The following is a 19,259-nucleotide window of genomic DNA, read 5'->3' as shown; positions in this document are numbered from 1 at the left end:
CTCCTCTAAGAAACCTGCTGAGAGACAGCGCCAGTCAGCAATGAACTTCACTGCAATGGGAACTAGAACTGTGTAAGCTGTTCCAATTCTGTTTTTTCCCAGGCTGCCAGCCAGGTCGGTGCCTGAAGCAGGACACACAGGGCCCCATGGAGGCAGTGAATTCCCAGGCCACATTATGGGCCTGCAGAGTGCAAATACAGAAGTTCATAGTCTAAAAATTTTTAGTTTGGTCACATTTGGGGCATAAACTTCCCGACTGTGTCATTCAGTTTCCACATCTCTTCTGACCCTGCAAAGCCTCTTTTCATGTCCTGTAAAGTGAGCCAGTTTCTAGGACACGCTACAGAAGGGGCCTTTCTGTCCCCCACGTGCATGGACTATAGTTGATTTCTTGGTTCAGTAAAATCCCTTTGGGCCAGATATTTCAGAACGTGTATGAAAACCCCAGACACCTGAGCTGCCCACCCAGAAGCACTGATGAGCACACCCCTTTCCCACGACACACACCGAGCATGGGACCCACATGGAAGTTTTGGGTGTGTGAGCTGGGAGTGCACAGAGCCTGTGAGCACTTTCGCTGGCACATTGGACAAACCACCCATGACTGCGCCTGCATCATGCCTGCGAAGAGGCACGTGACATGCTTTTCAGGGCTCCAGGCAGGATCCTGGCAGCTTATGTCCTCCCTCACTTTCTGGGGCACATTAGTGCACAAAGCTCCTCTCAGCCTCCCTCCTCCCAACCCCAAATCCGGCCGGAGACAGACGCACCTGCGTTTTCCTGATCCTCAGGTCAGCAGAGGATCTGTTCAGTCCCTCCTCTTGCTCAATACTCTGTTCAATACCTGGTCATGGACAGAAGAATACAGCTTATTTTGGGCTGTTTAGCAGAGAGTGCTTTGCAAACCGACCCCAAAAGCCTAGAATACCTGTGAATTAGAGACGTTTCTGGAACCACTGCACTCATGTCCTGAGATACTGGCTGAAAGGAGCTTTCCTGAGTACAAACCACTAGCTCCAGCTCTCTCTTCCATTTTGAGACAGCAAGACTGGTTACCAGTTTAAACATCTCTCCCCGGGTATGTCTACACTACCCTCCTAGTTCGAACTAGGAACTCATTCCACGAGGAGTAACGGTAGTTCGGAATAGGAAGCCTAGTCCGAACTACCTAGTTTGTGCCGCGTGTAGCCGCGCGGCACGGGGTTCGAACGAGCAGGGATTTTAAAAATGGTGGCGCCCAGTTTATGCAAATGAAGCCCGGGAAATTCAAATCCCGGGCTTCATTTGCAAGTGCGGTATGCCTACATTACCCCGCTAGTTCAAACTAGCGGGGTAGTGTAGACATACCCCTCTGACATGCTCCACTGAGAAAGTGTCAGGACATCTATATAAATCCATGGGACGCGCACATCTTGAATAGTGCCTCATCTCCAAAAAGATATATTGGCCTTGGAAAAGGTTCAGAAAAGGGCAACAGAAATGATTGGGGGGTTGGAACAGGTCCCGAAGCGAAATTAAAAAGACTGGGACTTTTCAGCTTAGAAACGAGGAGACTAAGGGGAGATAGGACCGCGGTCTATAAATTCATGGCTGGTGCAGAGAAACTGAATAAGGAAAAAGTTATTTACTTGTTCCCATAACCAGGGTTCGACAATTAATGTAATCTACTTGCTCGTGGTGAGTAGATTACAAGCCGGCATAGCCGCGCAGCATGGTCTGCGCATGCATAGCATGCCAAACCGCGCGGCTGGCGAGTGGGGCTTGCCGTGGCTTGGCGAGCCCCGCCCATAACATAAGAACTTCAGGGTCGTCAAATGAAATGAACAGTCCACAGGTTTAAAACAAACAGAAGGAAGTTTTTCTTCACACAGCACACGGTCAACCTGTGGAACTTCTTGCCCAAGGACGTTGTAAAGGCCAGGACTTTAACAGGGTTCAAAAAAGAGCTAGATAGATTCCTGGAGGTTAGGTCCATCAATGGCTCTTAGCCAGGATGGGCAGGGATGGTGTCCCTAGCCTATTAGTCAGAGGCTGGAAACGGATGACAGGAGAGGGCTCACTTGACGATTCCCTGTTCTGTTCACTCCCTCTGGTATCTGGCACTGGTCGCTGTTGGCAGACTGGACGCTGGGCTGGATGGGCCTTTGGTCTGACCCAGTCTGGCCGCTCTGATGTTCTAACGTAACAGAGTAGGGCTTCTGTGTCCAGTACATGGAACAGCAAACCCTCCCATCCATGCTCCACCTCCATTATCCACGCTGTTAATGAGCATATTGCTAGTACTGGACCCAGGACAGAGCCCCGTTGCTCCCACACCCTCCAGTCTGACAGCAGAGCATTGGTAACGACTGTCTAAGCTCAGTCTGTCTCCGTGTGTGCCCACGCCTGACAGCGACTGCAGAGCATTGGTAACGACTGTCTGAGCCCAGTCTGTCTCCATTTGTGCCCACGCCCGACAGCGACTGCAGAGCATTGGTAACGACTGTCTGAGCTCAGTCTGTCTCCGTGTGTGCCCACACCTGACAGCGACTGCAGAGCACTGGTAATGACTGTCTGAGCCCAGTCTGTCTCTGTGTGTGCCCACACCCGACAGCGACTGCAGAGCATTGGTAACGACTATCTGAGCTCAGTCTGTCTCCGTGTGTGCCCACACCTGACAGCGACTGCAGAGCACTGGTAACGACTGTCTGAGCCCAGTCTGTCTCCGTGTGTGCCCACACCTGACAGCGACTGCAGAGCACTGGTAACGGCTGTCTGAGCCCAGTCTGTCTCCGTGTGTGCCCACACCTGACAGCGACTGCAGAGCACTGGTAACGACTATCTGAGCTCAGTCTGTCTCCGTGTGTGCCCACACCTGACAGCGACTGCAGAGCACTGGTAACGGCTGTCTGAGCTCAGTCTGTCTCTGTGTGTGCCCATACCCGACAGCGACTGCAGAGCATTGGTAACGACTGTCTGAGCTCAGTCTGTCTCTGTGTGTGCCCATACCCGACAGCGACTGCAGAGCATTGGTAACGACTGTCTGAGCTCAGTCTGTCTCTGTGTGTGCCCATACCCGACAGCGACTGCAGAGCATTGGTAACAACTGTCTGAGCTCAGTCTGTCTCCGTGTGTGCCCACACCCGACAGCGACTGCAGAGCATTGGTAACGACTGTCTGAGCTCAGTCTGTCTCTGTGTGTGCCCACGCCCGACAGCGACTGCAGAGCATTGGTAACGACTGTCTGAGCTCAGTCTGTCTCTGTGTGTGCCCATACCCGACAGCGACTGCAGAGCATTGGTAACGACTGTCTGAGCTCAGTCTGTCTCTGTGTGTGCTCATACCCGACAGCGACTGCAGAGCATTGGTAACGACTGTCTGAGCTCAGTCTGTCTCTGTGTGTGCCCACACCCGACAGCGACTGCAGAGCATTGGTAACGACTGTCTGAGCTCAGTCTGTCTCTGTGTGTGCTCATACCCGACAGCGACTGCAGAGCATTGGTAACGACTGTCTGAGCTCAGTCTGTCTCCGTGTGTGCCCACACCTGACAGCGATTGCAGCCTGCTCCTAATTCTTTAGTTTGCTAGTGAGATTGTCATTTGGGACTGTGATAAAACGTAAGAGCCCAAGAGCGGTCAGGCTGGGTCAGGCCAAAGGTCCCTAGCTGGGACTGGCTTTTTCCTTTGGGGTTGAGGAACCAGGGGCAAAGGATCTGAGGAGGGTCTGTAGTTAAGCACTGGGGAGGGGCAGATATGGGGAGACCCAGGACTGGAAGGGCTGCAAGGAGTAACTAGGCCAGTGGACGCCAGGGTGAGACCTTGTGCTTGTGACCTGACTGCTGGTGAGAGGGCTCTAGAGCAGCACAGCACTAAGGCACCAGGGGTTACAGAGCCCGGATCCTGGCGGGGCCTCCGTCTCAGGCAGAGTCTCTAAGTGCCAGGCATTTTCTGTGTGGGAAGGGAGTGCTCTGACGCCAACTCCACTCCTGAGCTGACCTAGCGCCCCCACTGCATTCGGAAAGCAGGCTGGTGGGGAAGCTCTGGGATGGTTCCCTGGGGAGGGGGTGGAGTCTCCATCCCTAGGGGTGTTTAAGTCTTGGCTTGACAAAGCCCTGGCCGGGTTGATTTAGTTGGGATTGTCCTGCCTTGGGCAGGGGGCTGGACTTGATGACTCCTGAGGCTCTTCCAGCCCTGGGGTTCTATGATTCTAAAGCATCCCCTGAACTCCCCAAGAGGACAGCTTCAAGGTCAGTGAGAGACCCCCACGCGGGAACACCGCAGCTCGCGGTGCTTTGCAGCATTGAGCTCAGCCTGCCAGCGGGGCGCCCTGGGAGCCGTGCACGGGGATATGACCCCAAGAGATGGGCTCGGGGGCTGTGCTCATCAGTGCTGGGGACGGATGAGCGCGGCCCCACACCAAGGCAGGAGGGACCACTGGCAGCCCTGATCTGACACCCATGATCAAGTCACCCCTCGGCAAAGCAAACGGACTGTGCTCCCAGAGTCTCAACACAGGCAGGTTTTCTGACCCTTCACTCATGCTCCTGGCTCTCTTCTCAGCCCCTCAATTTACCAGCACCCTTCCTGACCCACGGGCCCCAGAGCAGGACATGGTGACTGAGCAGCGGCCGCAGCAGAGCCAGATCGAGGAGGTAAAACCACTTTGCTGCTGCTCGAGATTCCCCCAGAGTCGCATCAGCTTGCTTGGCCCCAGTGTCGCACTGGCAGCTCATGCTCAGCCGATCCCCCCGGTGTGTTTTCAGGGTCCCTGCTTCCCTGGAGAGAGCCCCCCGCAGATGGCTGCCAGTCCCTGTCATATTCCCCTGGATTCAAAGGCCCGTTGCTCGCTTGCGCAGCTGAGCAAGAGATCCGGCTCGCGGGGCGTCCTGTCCCCCGTGACTGGCCAAACCCGTCTTTGCAGATGTGCTGGTACTGCAGCCAAGCGAGAGGAGTTCTTCGCCCGCCCCCCAGGACAGTCATTGCTGTCACAGACAGGAGCAGCTGTCCGAGTCTCCCAGGAGCAGGCAGTCAGGGCGGGTCTAGCACCTCGTCACCCTGCGGGGCCAGGGCTGCTGTCGAGGAGAAGGGTGAGAAATGGGCCAGGGAAGGGGGATGTGCTTTTACTGCCAGACACAAGGATCTAGTTACAGATGCGCCTGTGGGAGCCAGGGAAGGGCAATGTACTGCGCTTGAAATCTACAGAAGGGAGACAAGAGGCCAGGCAACTACCTTCCTCAAGCTACAGGAGCAGCCGATTCTCCTACTAGGAGGGCGAGATGGCAGCTTTCCTCTGAAAGGACAAGTGGTCTGTTACTGAGCACTGCGATCGATGACGCTACCGCTGGTCTCCGGACACTGGGGACACCTGAATGCTGGCTGGAGAGGCAGTGCAGCCCCTACAACGCGCCTGATGAGCTCCACGATCAGGCTCAAATGTTCTCTCTCCGAGTCAGTGCCCTGCTCCGTGACGTGCTCCCCGGTCCGTCCGCCCGCCCTGGCAGTGACAGAGGGAGTCTGCTGGTAATGGAAGCTGCCAGTCAGGCTCCCCCAGCCCTTTCTGTGCTGCCCCAAGGCAGGAAAATGCCAACAAAAGGAAGTACACTGATGAAATAAGTTGACCTTCCTTGACTCTGTGTCCTTTCTCCCTTCACGCCCGTCCCCTCTCCAGAGCCCTGTGTCTTCTTAACAGGCACCTCGCCCCGTTGGACAGACCAAGGGGAGAAACCTGTGCTGGGAAGATTCGGATATTCGTGCTGCAGACTGGAGCTGCTCATGTGCAGCTGCTGGGCATCTGGGGATTTCGGTAGGGGGCTGTGAACACAGGACAAGGCAGAATTTCTGTTCGGGCAGCCTGGCACCCTGCCAGCACACGCAGAGCGCGGTCTCTTTGTGGCCACGCACCAGCCTCCTTCCCTTGCTTCCTACCAGGGCTCCATCTGCATGTGGGAAAAGGCCTCCTGCCCGAAAGCAGAGATCATGCCTGACCACCCTCAGAAAGCTGCATCCAGGCCCGGGGCCCAAGGAAAGGGCCCTAGGGCAGGTGTGTCCCTCACAGGCCCTTAAAAGCCACCTAACCCAAAACAGAACCTGGCTGCTGGCACTTGAAATGCAAATGGTTGTAGAGCAGTTTTTAAACTAGGGGCCAGGGGAGAACTGACAGGTGCACAGGGCACGTGGATCAGACAGAGACATCCCTGAGGGGAGGGTGTACATATGGAGATTCGCGGAGAGGATTCATAACATACAGAGATCTTATGAGAAACAGTCAAATGAAAAGAGTCCCATCCAATCATGTGAGGTAATGGCCGACAGCTAAAAAGTGACCAGTCTCAAGAATAAAATGCATGAACTAGAGTGTCTTGTATTGAATCAGCCTATTGATAAAAGGCATCACAGAAACTTGGTGGAATGAGTAAATCGCTAGGACACAGTAGTAACCAGGGTATGAAATATATCGGAAGGACAGAACAGGTTGTGCTGGTGGGGGAGTGGAGCTGTATGTGAACAAAAGCATAGAATCAAACAAAGTAAAAGTCTTAAATGAACCCGACTGTGTCACCACCCAGAGTGGTGGGTTCAAATCTCACTCCTGAACTGCCCACCCTAGGAGCAACAGGGCAGGACAGACACCACAGGCTGTCCCCGTGATGGAGCCAGCTTCCTCATTAGGAAGGGAGGCTAAGGGATGCCCTGAAGGGAGAGCAGGAGGGTGAGCTCTGGAGTGGACTAGGGGCTAGGGCATCTGTCTGGGGAACATAGGGTGGTGGGTTCAAGTCCTACCCCTGCACTGCCCACCCTCGGTGCAACAGGACAGCCAGCAGCAGCAGCTACTCCAGGCACTGACAACCCTCAGAAAGCTGCATCCATTGCACAAGAATAGCTGCTCTTCTGGAAAGCACCCACCTGCTCTTGTGCAAGAAGATTTATAGTACAGCATGGTAAGAGAGGACTTCTTGTGCAAGAGTTATGCTCTTTTCTAACTGGTGTAAGCTCTCTTGCACAAGAGGGCAGTGTGGACGCTCGGCAGGGATTTCTTGTGCAAGAAACCCCTATGGCTAAAATGGCCATCGGAGCTCTCTTGCGCAAGAGAGTGTCCACACGGCCATGGATGCTCCTGTGCAAAAACACATCTCACACAGGGCAGTGTGGACGTGTTCTTGCACAAGAACCCTTGCTCAAGATGTTCTAGTGCAAGAAGCCGCCAGTGTAGACACAGCCCCAGGGCTGGAGCTGGCTTCCCCCATTAGGAAGGCTGGATAAGGGACACCAGGGAGGTGGGCTGGGCTCTGGAGTGGACTGGGACAGTGTTTCTCAACCAGTGGTACAAGTACCCTTGGGGTATTCAAAAGAAGTCTGGGGGAGGGGTACGTCAACACAATTGAAATTTACTCTATGGATAGTAATTCCAGGCTCTAATCATATGAATATAGCAGGAGACATATATTACCACCCACCTGACCAGAAGAGTGACAGAGACTGTGAAATTCTCAGGGAGATTAGAGAGACTATAAAAAAACCTCTCAACTATAATGGAGGACTTCAGCTATCCCCATATTGACTGGATACCCGCCACCTCAGGACAGGATGCAGAGAAAAAGTTTCTTGACATGTTAAATGGCTGCTTCTTGGAGCAATGAGTCCTGGAACCCACAGGGGAGAGGCAGTTCTTGATTTTGTCCTAAGTGGGCCACAGGATCTGGTTCAAGAGGTAAATGTAACTGGCCGCTTGGAAATAGCAACCCTAATATAATAAAATGTAACATCTCTGTGGGAAAAACACCTCAGCAGCCCAGCACTGTGGCATTTAATTTCAGAAAGGGGAACTACACAAAGCTGGAGAGGTTAATTAAACAGAAATAAAAAGGTACAGCGCCAAAAGTAAAATCCCTGCAATCTGCATGGAAACTTTTCAAAAACAGCATAATAGAGACTGAACTTAAATGTATACTTCAAATTAAGAACATATTGGGAGAACCAAAAAAGTGCCACCATGGCTTAACAACCAAGTACAAGAAGCAGTGAGCAATTAAAAAGCCTTTGAAGTACATCAAAAGCAGGAAGCCAGCTAAACAACGAGTGGGGTAACTGGATGATCAAGATGCTAAAGGAGCCCTTAAGGTCATTGCAGAGAAACTAAACGAATTCTTTCCTTCAGTCTTCACGGCTGATGATGCTGGGGAGATTCCCAAACCTGAGCCATTCTGTTTAGGTGACAAATCTGAGGAATTGTCCCAGATTGAGATCTCACTGGAGGAGATTTTGGAACAAATTGATAAACTAAACAGTAACAAGTCACCAGGACCAGATGGCATTCACCCAAGCATTCTGAAAGAACTCAAATGTGAAATTGTGGAACTAGTAACCGTGGTTTGTAGCCATCAGCTTCTGTATTACATGTCTGGGAGGATAGCTACTATGACACCAATTTTTAAAAGGCTCTAGAGGTGATCCAGGCACTTACAGGCCAGTACCAGGCAAATTGTTTAAACTAGAGTAAAGAACTGAATTGTCAGACACATAGATGAACATAATTTGTTGAGGAAAAGTCAACATGATTTCTGTAAAGGGAAATCATGCCTCACCAATCTACTAGATTTCTTTAAGGGGGTCAACAAGCATGTGGACAAAGGGGATCCAGAGAATATAGTGTACAGAGATTGACTGTTGGAGGAGGTTGACTGTGTGTTGTGTGAAGAACTACTTTCTTGTATTCGTTTTAAACCTGCTATCAATTAATTTCATTTGGTGACCCCTAGTTCTTGTGTAATAGGAATAAGTAAATAACTTTTCCTTATTTATTTTCTTCACACCTCATGATTTTATAGACTTCTATCATATCTCCCCTTAGTTTCCTCTTTTCTAAACTGAAAAGTCCCAGTATTATTAATGTCATATGGTAGCCATTCCAAATCCCTAATTATTTTTGTTGCCCTTTTCCGAACCTTTTCCAATGCCAAGAGATCTTTTTTGAGATGAGGCGACCACATCTGTACACGTGTTCCAGATGTGGACATCCCATGGATTTATATAGAGGCAATAAGATATTCTCTGTCTTATTCTCTATCCTTTTTTTAATTACTCCTAACATTCTATTTGCTTTTTTAATTGCCGCTGCACATTGAGTGGCTGTTTTCAGAGAACTTGCCACAATGACTTCAAGATCTCTCTCGAGTCGTAATAGCTAATTTAGTCCTCATCATTTTTAGGGATAGTTGAGATTATGTTTTCCAATGTGCATTACTTTGCATTTATCAACATTAAAATTCATTTCCATTTTGTTGCCCAGTCTTCTAGCTTTGTGAGATCCTTTTGAAGATCTTCACAGTCTGATTTAGACTTGACTATCTTGAGTAGTTTAGTATCATCTGCAAAATTTGCCACTTCCCTGTTTACCTCTTTCTCCAGATGATTTATGAATATTTATGATCCAGGACTGACCCATGTGGGACCCCACTAGTTACCTCTCTCCATTCTGAGAACTGACCATTGATTCCTACCCTTTGTTTCATGGCCTTCCCTCTTAGCCCATGATAACTTACTTAAGAACCTTTGGTGAGGGATCATGCCAAAGGCTTTCTGGAAATCTCAGTCCACTAGATCCACTGGATCCCCCTTGTCCCAAGAGCACTGCATACAAGCCTTGTGCACTGTCTGCAGGAGCCCCTCTCCCAGGTCTTCTGAAAGCCAGCGAGTGACCCCAGGGCAGCCGTAGAGATCACTAAGCCTGCAGGCTCGGTGGGGAGGGTATTGAGTCCAGCGGGACACGGGGACTCTTCAAGCAGCTGAGAGACAGAGAGCAGCAGCGAGGGCCAGTTCCTTGCGGTGCTGCTCGCTAATACTCACTCTTTAATTTGGAGCGCACTTTGTTCGCTGTCTTTTTGATGTCAGACATTAACTCTTCGAGCTCCTCCTTGGTTTCTAGAGGGAGGAAGGAGAGAACAAAGATGGGTGCACTGCGGACATGGAGTGACTCTGCCCCAGCCCCAGTCACTGGACAGGACTCAATCTGCACCTGCCAGGTGGGTTGGGGAGCCCTGGACAGTGTGGCTGGAGTCTCCATCCCCTCCTCACAACGCACTTGAACCACTGACTTTTTTCTCCACATTATCTCCAGCTGAGGGCCCCAGGCCACAGCCTCAACCTTCTGCCCAAGGACCATGCGTGGGGGACTCAGCAACAGAGCTTCTGTCTGGCCACAGGCTGCAGTTCACTCTACCTGGCAGCAGAACCTTGCCTCTTCCTCCAGGGCCTGGAGACCCCCCACCCCAGCACACACTGACCTGGGCCTGGTACAGAGCAGCGCCAGGCTGAGCACCTGCCTCCCTGGCCCATGCAGGGAGATGCCAGCTGGGCCACATCAGATGCATGCTGCACCCCCTCATCCGAGGGCCTGAGCATCTACCCATCCCCCTTTGCCCCCCCAGAAGGAGTAAAAAGGGGTCACTCGGCAAAGCAGGCTGGGAGCTCCCTTCTCAGGGAGCCTCAGCCAGCCTGAGAGCGCCAGGCCCGTGGGACAAGGAAAGAACCTGGATGTGCTACTAAGTGTCTGAGCCTTGCCAGGCCATTCCCAGTCCTGCAGGCACCTGCGCTCAGCACTGGACTCCCCCGGACTCAGTCACTTAGCTCGGGGGGTCTCCCCAGCTCCTTCCCAACTAGGGAGATGGGACCTGTGGCAGGCCAGCGGAGAACACAGCAGCAGAGAGAGGCTGTCCAGGGCTCCAGGCCAGGCGTTGGCTTGCAGTCACAGTGTCCCAGGCACAGCCAAGCGCCCCCCACTCCATGCCAGCACCTCGCAGGAGCTGGCTTCACTTGGCCAATTCTACACAGGCCTCCAAAACAGTCACCCCTCAGTCTGAGCAGCCAGACTCTTCTTGGCCCCTGCAGCTCTCAGACACCCTGCTCAGCTAATTCCCAGCCCACACCCACCAGCTCACCTGACCTCACGGCTTGTGGGTGAAATGTAGGGAGAGAAATGGTTCCGTGTCTGAACCCGCTTCTCATGAACATGTCTGGCTAGTCTGTCAGCAGCATAACACTGAACAAGGAAGGCAAGTCATCTCCCCGCCACCACCAACCAGCTTCTCCAGGTGCCCATCGTGTAACAAGCATGTGTCACTTCTGCACCCCCAGGACCCTTACCATGCAAACCACATGCACCAGTAGTGCAGCTCCAGCGCGGAGAGCACCCATTCCCCATATTCCTAGAGCTTCCTCCCATGGCTCTCCCTGTGCTTCACACACCTGAACAACCCTCCAGCGTCTGTGTGGCCGGGAATATTTGCCTCCTTTTACAGATGAATGAACTGAGGCACGTGACTAGAATTCAGGCATCCTGACTCCTTTGTGTGATTACGTGCAAAACCACCGCTCTACCGGGGGAGGGGGAATGCAGAAGCCAGGCTGTGCAGGTCAGCCCACACATTCAATAACTAGTATTGTATTTTGATCATTAGAATGCCTCTAGGCAGAACCAGCACAGTTCTTACATTGTAGGGCTCAATTCCACCCTGGGGAGGCCTCAGCTGGAGAAATGTTCCATGTTGGGGCCCCACTGTAAGAGACAGAGTGATAAACCGAGAGAATCCAGCGGAGAGCAGAAAAAACGGTCAAAGGTTTAGAACCCCCGACCTGCGAGGGAAGGTTAGAAACCTGGACGTGTTTAGTTCCTGGGAGAGAGGACCGAGAGGGGTGCTGACCGCAACCTTCAGGTATGTCAAGGGCGGTTACAGAGCACGATGATCAATTGTTCTCCAAGTAGGGCAAGAAGTAGCAGGCTTAAACTGCAGCAAGGAAAATGGAGGTTGGATATTACAGAAAACTTTCTACATCCATGGGTAGTCAAATTATGGAATACGCTTCGAAGGGAGGGTGCAGCGCCCCCTCATTGGAGGTATTGAAGGAGAGGTGGATGAGATGGTCTTAGGTGTACTGATCTGAGTACTCAGGAAAGCACTAAACCAATAGCAAAACGGGCCAGTAAAAAGAGCATTAATATGAGCACTCAGTACAAAGCCAAAGAGCTGAGAACAAAATAGAGCAAGGAAGCAAAGGACACAACAAAAACGCATTCTTGCCTTGCCCACACACCACTGCCAGGCACTGGAGAAACAAACAGGAGGAACTGGAATTGCTCAAGTATTAGCATAAATTTGATCTAGTTGGTGATACTAAAAGCCAGTGGGAACATTCACACAACTGGAAGGTTAAAATCAATGGCGATAACCTAGACATGGACCACACAGGCAAAAGAGGGGGAGGAGACGCAGTCTGTCACTGAGAACTCAGAAGAAAATGATCCAGATGCTTGTGGATCAATGTCCTAACAAATAACAGGCAACTCAAGGTATTTATTTGTTGGTGTCTTCTACAGACAGCAAATCACACATGGGAACAGCATGACTGACTCCTCACACCTCCATGTATAACGTGTAGGAGAAACAGCTGCATGGTCAGGAGAGGGGGAGACTTCAATCAGAGTGACACTTCCTGGAAGTCTCATGGTGCCAGACCTAAACCATTCTTGGAATTTCTAACTATTAGAGATGACAATTTACTAACTCAAACTGTCTTGGATCCAACCCAGAGGGGTTCTGTATTTGACAGTGTCCCTGTAGATAAAATAGTGACAAAAAATAAAAAATAAAAAAATTGAAAGAGCCAAACGAATACCCAGAAACCATCTACTTCAAGACAGACCCAGGAAAACCAACAATAGTGGCTTCATGCAGTGGGTTTAATCCACTTGTCATCACCTACAGCCCCCAACTTAAACCCATCCAACGCATTATGAATAAACTACAGCCTATACTGGAGTGGTGCCACTCCCCCATGGCACTTGCGAGTTCACACATGGACACACAAGCCCAGGGAGGCCAAGGGCCACTGTTAGTGCGGCTTCTTTTAGAACGGACTCATTTTTAAAATTCCAGTTCCTGGCAGAGGCTCTGTGAAGGTTTTAGAAACCCTCTTACTTGTCACAAGGGGGTTGCTGTTCAGCTGCTGACTCTCTGGAGGGGTCTTTTCAACAAGGCAGCCACAGGTAGGCTCTGATCTTGCATGTGCATTGGAGAAGCCCCCTTATGCCAACAGGAGGACCTGTGTTAGGAAGTGAGAACAGCCTGGGTCCCCCCTACCTTTCTATCCCAGGAAAGTGTGACGCTTCCGTTCCCCACTGTGCTGTCAAACGGACAGTGTTCACATCCTACAACAGAGAACACATTCCTTTCATCTTTGCAAACCACACAGCACTATATGAGAAGTCTGAAATTCCACGCCTCGCTTACCCCGCCCTATTGTGTCATGGGCATGGACAGCACGCAAATTCTGCTAACCTCTGAATAGATTTTGAAATCACAGTAAGGATGGAATTAAAAAACTCACTTGCTTCTGTCTTGTGAGTTTAAAATAGAACCTGTTAGAATGAAGGTAGCTTCAACAGAAAGATATGGGCTGTGCCATTTCTCAGCTTCATGAAACAGATTGATTAGATAGATCTTTATGATAAAGAAACTAGCAGATTTAGTCAGCAATGATCGGGTTCTTACCATGATTCATTTTTTTAAATAAAAGAAAAATGTACATGCTTTATTGAAATGATTGTATGTTTCAAATATGCTGTCTTATGTCGTTCATTTTAGTAATTTTTTAAAATGGGACTGCCATCAAGTGTATTTTTTTTTCATCCCTATAACGTCTCATCAGGTGCTATGTTTTAACAAAAAAGGGCTATAGTCAATCTGGTTTCCAATAATAGTGCCTTCTAGTTTTCAAACCTTAATCCTTGCTTTAGCCATGTCAAAACAGAGCACTACTCCAAATTCCTCCATTTTATCTTGTTTTCTGTAAGGTTTCTTAAGAAGCTAACCTATTCCAGGCTCATCCTATGTTTCTGGCTCATCTTAGTTCAGTCTCTTTCAACATTCACTGAGTTATGTCAATTTTGAGGACTATACGTGATTTGGTGATTGTCTCTTTTCTGTTTGGTTTTATGAGAAGCAATCTCATTCCTGGCACATCCCGTTTTCCTGCCACAATGAAACCCTCATGTTTCTTTAAGTTCTGAGAAGAGGAAGCTGTACACTGAATGTGGTGGTCCTAGCTCTTACCAGTGAGGAGGAGTTCTTGATCAAACAGACAGATTCTCTAAATACAGAGCAGATGACACAACTTTGGAGGGCAAGGGGTTTATTAATCAGATTAAAGAGATATCCAGGTCTTGTTTACCTAGAAGGCTTCATAGATATTTTCTACAGAGAACTAGGATCATGACATATCATCATAAAGTGAAACCTGAGTAACTGGCAAGGGAAGCAATTTTTAATTAGATTGTTTAAAACTCTGGAGATTTTTTGTTTACATTTTTAACTCAAATGCCTGATGAAGGGTTGGGAGAAAAGACCTTTTCCTTAATGATTCAGGCCCTCCAGTGAACAGCTGAGAAAGTTCTAATGCTCAAGTTCCCCATGGAAGCCATCAGAAAAAACAGGGACCACAAACTATTTATTTCATATTATTTATATTTAAAGATTGAAAAAAACCTTTCAGCCCTGCTTTATTGATTGCAGAGAGAAGGACAGTCCCAGTACTAGTCTCCTCTGCAGGCCACCTGTCATGTAACTATTTATCCTGATGCTTTCTTTGCAAAAAGAACAATACACTGCACAGGAAAAAACAAACCAGAGGGCCAGAGATATCCTGGGTTTCCAGCTACACCTTGCAGGATGCTTTACAGTTGATCTAGCCTCAGCAACAGAAGAGTGCAAAGCCCAGAGGTTCCTCCTTGGAGATTAGCAGAACTAGCTGAACTTTTTCATAACATGTTATGGCATCAAAGTACTAAAAATAAAAAACATTGTTAATAAAGCTCCAGGCTTTCAGCCAGGGGCCTCTCGCCTCATCACATGGCAAAAAACCATTTCCCCCTCAGGTCTGCCCCAGAGTCCTTGAGGCAAGTCCAACACATCATTGGACTGCCTGTTATGTCACAGGCACTGCTCCTCTTGCCTGGCCGCAGATAAGACGCCAATGCCACTGGATGTTGTGCCACAGAACTCAGAGGCTCCCGACTGCTTTACGGTTCAGCTCTCTTGCTCCTGCCCAGGGTCCGAGAGCATGGCATTCGCTCAAATTTGAGTTCTGCCTTATTACAGCTAGGCCCATTCTTCATAGCAGAGAGAGAACATTGAGGCCCTTCTGGCAAGACACAGGACTACATGTGCTAATTCATTCTCTTGCTTCCACCCGTGAGGAAGAGAAATTACCACTCCTTAATAACAGATGGCTGCAGTGCCCTTTTAATGCATCTTTTAGCCCAAGACTTAAGTACTTTCCCTGGGGATAAAAGAAAATGTTGTGGAGGTCACAAAATACTTCCTTCAGCTTCACTGAAGAGAGGGTCCGAACTAATTCCCCTCAGGATGTTCAATGGAATCTGTGGTTCACTGGACCAATTTAATAACAACTGGCCTATTCTCATGAAATTAGATGAAGAAACCCAGGATTAAATAGATGGAGTAGCTCATCCGAAGCATCTAATATTGCAGGGTTACTCAACTTTGGAAGCCCCAGAGGCCACGATGATACTCACAGCACATGCTGAAGGCCGCAACTTAAGTGTGGTTGCATATACATGCAAATATATATGCAAATATATGCAAATAGCTTATTTCATGCTGACGGGCATGAATACAAAGATTACACAAAGACTACACAACATGCAGGCCCCATTTAAGTCTGTTCATCTGATATTAATAAAATACAATATTTACCCAATTTCCACCCCATGACAGCACTTTTAATGAGCAATGGCAGTACAGGAAGTTCACTACTAAAACGCGTATCAACAGAAGACCATTCTATTGACTAGCCTTTGTGAAGCGTGGTCCCAGTGAAGGCCATGTTCAAAGGATCCCACCTGCAGGCCATGTGCTCAGCCCCACATAAACCCAAACCACACAAACAAATAGGCTGCGTGTTGAGTAGCCCTGTAATATTGGATTAAAGAGGCATGTAGAGGATATGCTCGGTATACTGAAAGCTATTGTCCACAGCCCTAAACAAACTTCAGAGAAATTGCTGCTGTATTGCTGATGCTGTTGAAATTTGGAAGGCACTTCAAGAGACATTGACGAAAGAAATACCTCACCAGGAGTAAAGAAGCGACTGGAGCAAACGCTAACTCTGCCTCATTTTCCTGTGAACATTCTTAACCAAAATACAAAGGTAAATGTCTAACTTCTGAAGATGCTACTGCTGCCATGACATGGGCATCTGAAAATCATGCCTCAGTCATGCCCGTCATAAGAAATTTCAGGGCTGGAGCAAGACCATATAATCATTATGTGTTTACTGATGATGTATTGAACAAAGTCACTCCCCTGAATGGGTGGGAATCATTAGCCAGGCACTTGGAACAGAGTTCCTTCAGTGGCTAAGCCAACTATTTCCTCTGCAGGCACAGGGGCTACGTCTACACTGGCCCCTCTTCCGGAAGGGGCATGTAAATTTCACGAGTCGTCGTAGGGAAATCCGCGGGGGATTTAAATATCCCCCGCGGCATTTAAATAAAAATGTCCGCCGCTTTTTTCCGGCTTTTAAAAAAGCCGGAAAAGAGCGTCTAGACTGGCCCCGATCCTCCGGAAAAAGTGCCCTTTTCCGGAGGTTCTTATTCCTACTTTGAAGTAGGAATAAGAGCCTCCGGAAAAGGGCACTTTTTCCGGAGGATCGGGGCCAGTGTAGACGCTCTTTTCCGGCTTTTTTAAAAGCCGGAAAAAAGCGGCGGACATTTTTATTTAAATGCCGCGGGGGATATTTAAATCCCCCGCGGATTTCCCTACGACGACTCGTGAAATTTACATGCCCCTTCCGGAAGAGGGGCCAGTGTAGACGTAGCCTTAGTGTGCCGAGGTCTTGTCACATGGTTAAATACAAAAAGAAAGAAGCAAACAGCTAAGCGAGCTGCACGGCTGTCGTCTGGATACCAAAGCAAACGGGCATGGAGCCTGCTTGGGTGCTTTCCGGTCTGTGTTCTAGGTGGCCAGTGTAACAAAGGAGATGAAATAGGAAACGGTCTCGCCACAGAGCTAACCAGGTCTAGGCTGATTCCGTATGCGTGCTATTGGTACCCTGGCTCCCAGGACCGGCCAGGCACGGCACCAGCCAATGCTTGAATACGAAGTGCACAGAGCAGACCTGCCACCTGCAAGACTAATGCTCATGGGCTGTAGTGGTCAAGATGGTTTCAGGACCTAAGCACTGACTTTGTCATTTCCCAGGGACCACTGACCCCTGCCAGGACCTGCCCCCACCTCATGCCTTCCTCTAAAGACCCACCCCTGCCCTGCCTCTTTCCGCCATCTCCCCCCGAGCATGCCCCGCACTCAGTCCGCCCCAGCACCTCCTGCATGCTACCAAACAGCTGATCACGGTGGGTGGGAAGCGCTGGGAGGCAGAGGCACCGCTCAGCAGGGCCACCAGCTGGCAGGAGGCACTGGGAGGGGAGCATGAGGCTGCTGATGGGTGTTGAGCACCCACTTTTCCCCATGGGTGCTCCAGCTCTGGTACACCCATGGAGTTGACACCTATGCTTCAGGGTGCAGCCAGATGGCAAACGCTGCCCTGAGGAAAGGCACTCTGTTCATACCACTGACCCAAGGCTAACGATGGGGATGGGCAGGGAGGGTGCTGGGCAGGCGTCTGCTGCCGATTCTCTCATTCCGCTCCCTCCTTTGGAAAGAAGCAACTGGGATTTGATTTTCCTCGCAGTTCTGAGGAGCCAAGAATAACAATTCCTTGCTCTGTGCTGAGGAGGTGGAGGTAGGAGAGAGGCAGGCACAGTCTGGCCTGACGTGCCAAATAAGCACAAGTCCCAGAGCATGATTTCCTGCGCATCCCTCTCCTCCCGCAGGCCCGCAGCTAGAAGCCAGGTCACCTGTCAGAGCAGTCACCACAAACGTAAGTGGTTCCTACAGTGACAGCCACTGGGAGCCACTAGAGCAGGGGTGCGGAACCCAGGACCCAGGGGCCAGGTGTACTCCCCTCCCCCCCCCCGCTTGCCTGGATCCAGCCTCTGAAGCTTGGGGCTCCCCCCCAACATTGGGGAGCCCATGCTGGTGCTCTAGTCCCTCCCACCTCCCCATGGGGCTGGAGCACACAAAAGCTACCAGGCTGGAGCCCCCTAAGCTCTGGTGTGGGAGGGTCTTCTCCTTCTCAGTCGGGGGGCACATCGGTGAGGGGTTGGTTTTCTTTTTCTTTTTGCTTCTCACTTGTGTGCTACCCCTGACTGATCTTTCTGTGGGCCAGCAGCCCCCAGCCCAAGAAAGGTTCCCCACCCCTGCACTAAACACTGAAGACTCAACCCTCTGATCTGAAGCCTGCACTCACTTGGCATGCAGCTGATGCTGAGCAGTTAAGACTCCGTAACACAGGCGAATGTGGATCTTTTATAAATGACGTGACATTAAAACTCAACCTAACGTTCAGCACTTTGCACAGGAGGCAAATCCAAATGCAAACGCTGCCGACCACGCACACGTGTGAGCGCACAGGTGACGGGAGCTTTGAGAGCAGGTGCGCAGACATGGACCGGGACAAGCGTTTCCAACATAAATGAAAGAATCGTTTAGAAATGAATTAAGCAAGAGACACCTGACGTTGCATTTTCCCTCCAATGAGCAGAACCCGCCTGCCTTCCTCACTGTCGGAGTCTCTAACAAGAAGGATGGGGGCAGGTGCAGCGCCCCTTACACCACCTCCTGGCGGCACCACCATAGGGGTCACCAGAGCGGCCCCCCCTGCAGACAGAGTGGAGGGGAGAACTTCTGGCACCGTGCATGTGGGATGGACAGAGCGGCACATCCCAAAGAACGCCCATTGCAGGTGCTGGGGCTGGAATCGTTTCTGAGCAGCAGCAGGAGCGAGCAGCCCCAGGGTTTCTAGGGAAGGTCGGGAGTCTTAAGCGCGTGTCATTTTATGTCCATCCGTTCTGCAAACAGAGCGCGGCTGTCAAATGGAAGGTTCTGCATAGACTGTTGAGCCAACAGGCTGGAGAGGAGCAGCCAGGACGCCCGCTGCAGTGAGAGCTGACACCATCGGCTGCATCAGAGGCCACCAGGAGGTCTGCTCTGGCTGCCACCAGACCCTCTTCCTGAACTCCTTCATGGAACCCTCCAAGAGCAACACCTTGGACTTCGCCATGTTACAATCACTGCAGCCAAGGAGCTTGGTGGTTGCCTATCGCAGTGGTGCACAACCTGTGGGTCACAACCCACAAGGCGGGGTCT

The 19,259-nt window shown here is 50.4% G+C and overlaps 1 protein-coding gene across 5 annotated transcripts in view; it reads right to left on the bottom strand.

Moving 5' to 3' along the window:
- STX1A (syntaxin 1A) overlaps nt 1-19,259 on the bottom strand; it is a 204,492-nt gene that overhangs the window by 23,207 nt on the left and 162,026 nt on the right. For 4 of the 5 annotated variants that reach the window (XR_012897117.2, XR_012897118.2, XM_075904977.2 and 1 more), the window contains exons 4-5: nt 9,823-9,897; nt 771-844 (exon numbers count right to left, since the gene is read on the bottom strand). Coding sequence is in view for 3 of the 5 variants with exons in the window: in XM_075904977.2 (XP_075761092.1) it covers nt 771-844; nt 9,823-9,897 (149 nt within the window). In the remaining 2 variants the exon portion in view is untranslated. The remainder of the gene's footprint in view (nt 1-770; nt 845-9,822; nt 9,898-19,259) is intronic. The other variant, XM_075904978.2, reaches the window with a different exon arrangement.

The sequence above is a fragment of the Pelodiscus sinensis genome, chromosome 21, assembly GCF_052426305.1.
Source record: "Pelodiscus sinensis isolate ZL-2025 chromosome 21, ASM5242630v1, whole genome shotgun sequence".
In the NCBI taxonomy this organism is placed as follows: domain Eukaryota; kingdom Metazoa; phylum Chordata; order Testudines; family Trionychidae; genus Pelodiscus; species Pelodiscus sinensis.
This window is presented reverse-complemented; position numbering and strand designations above follow the sequence as displayed.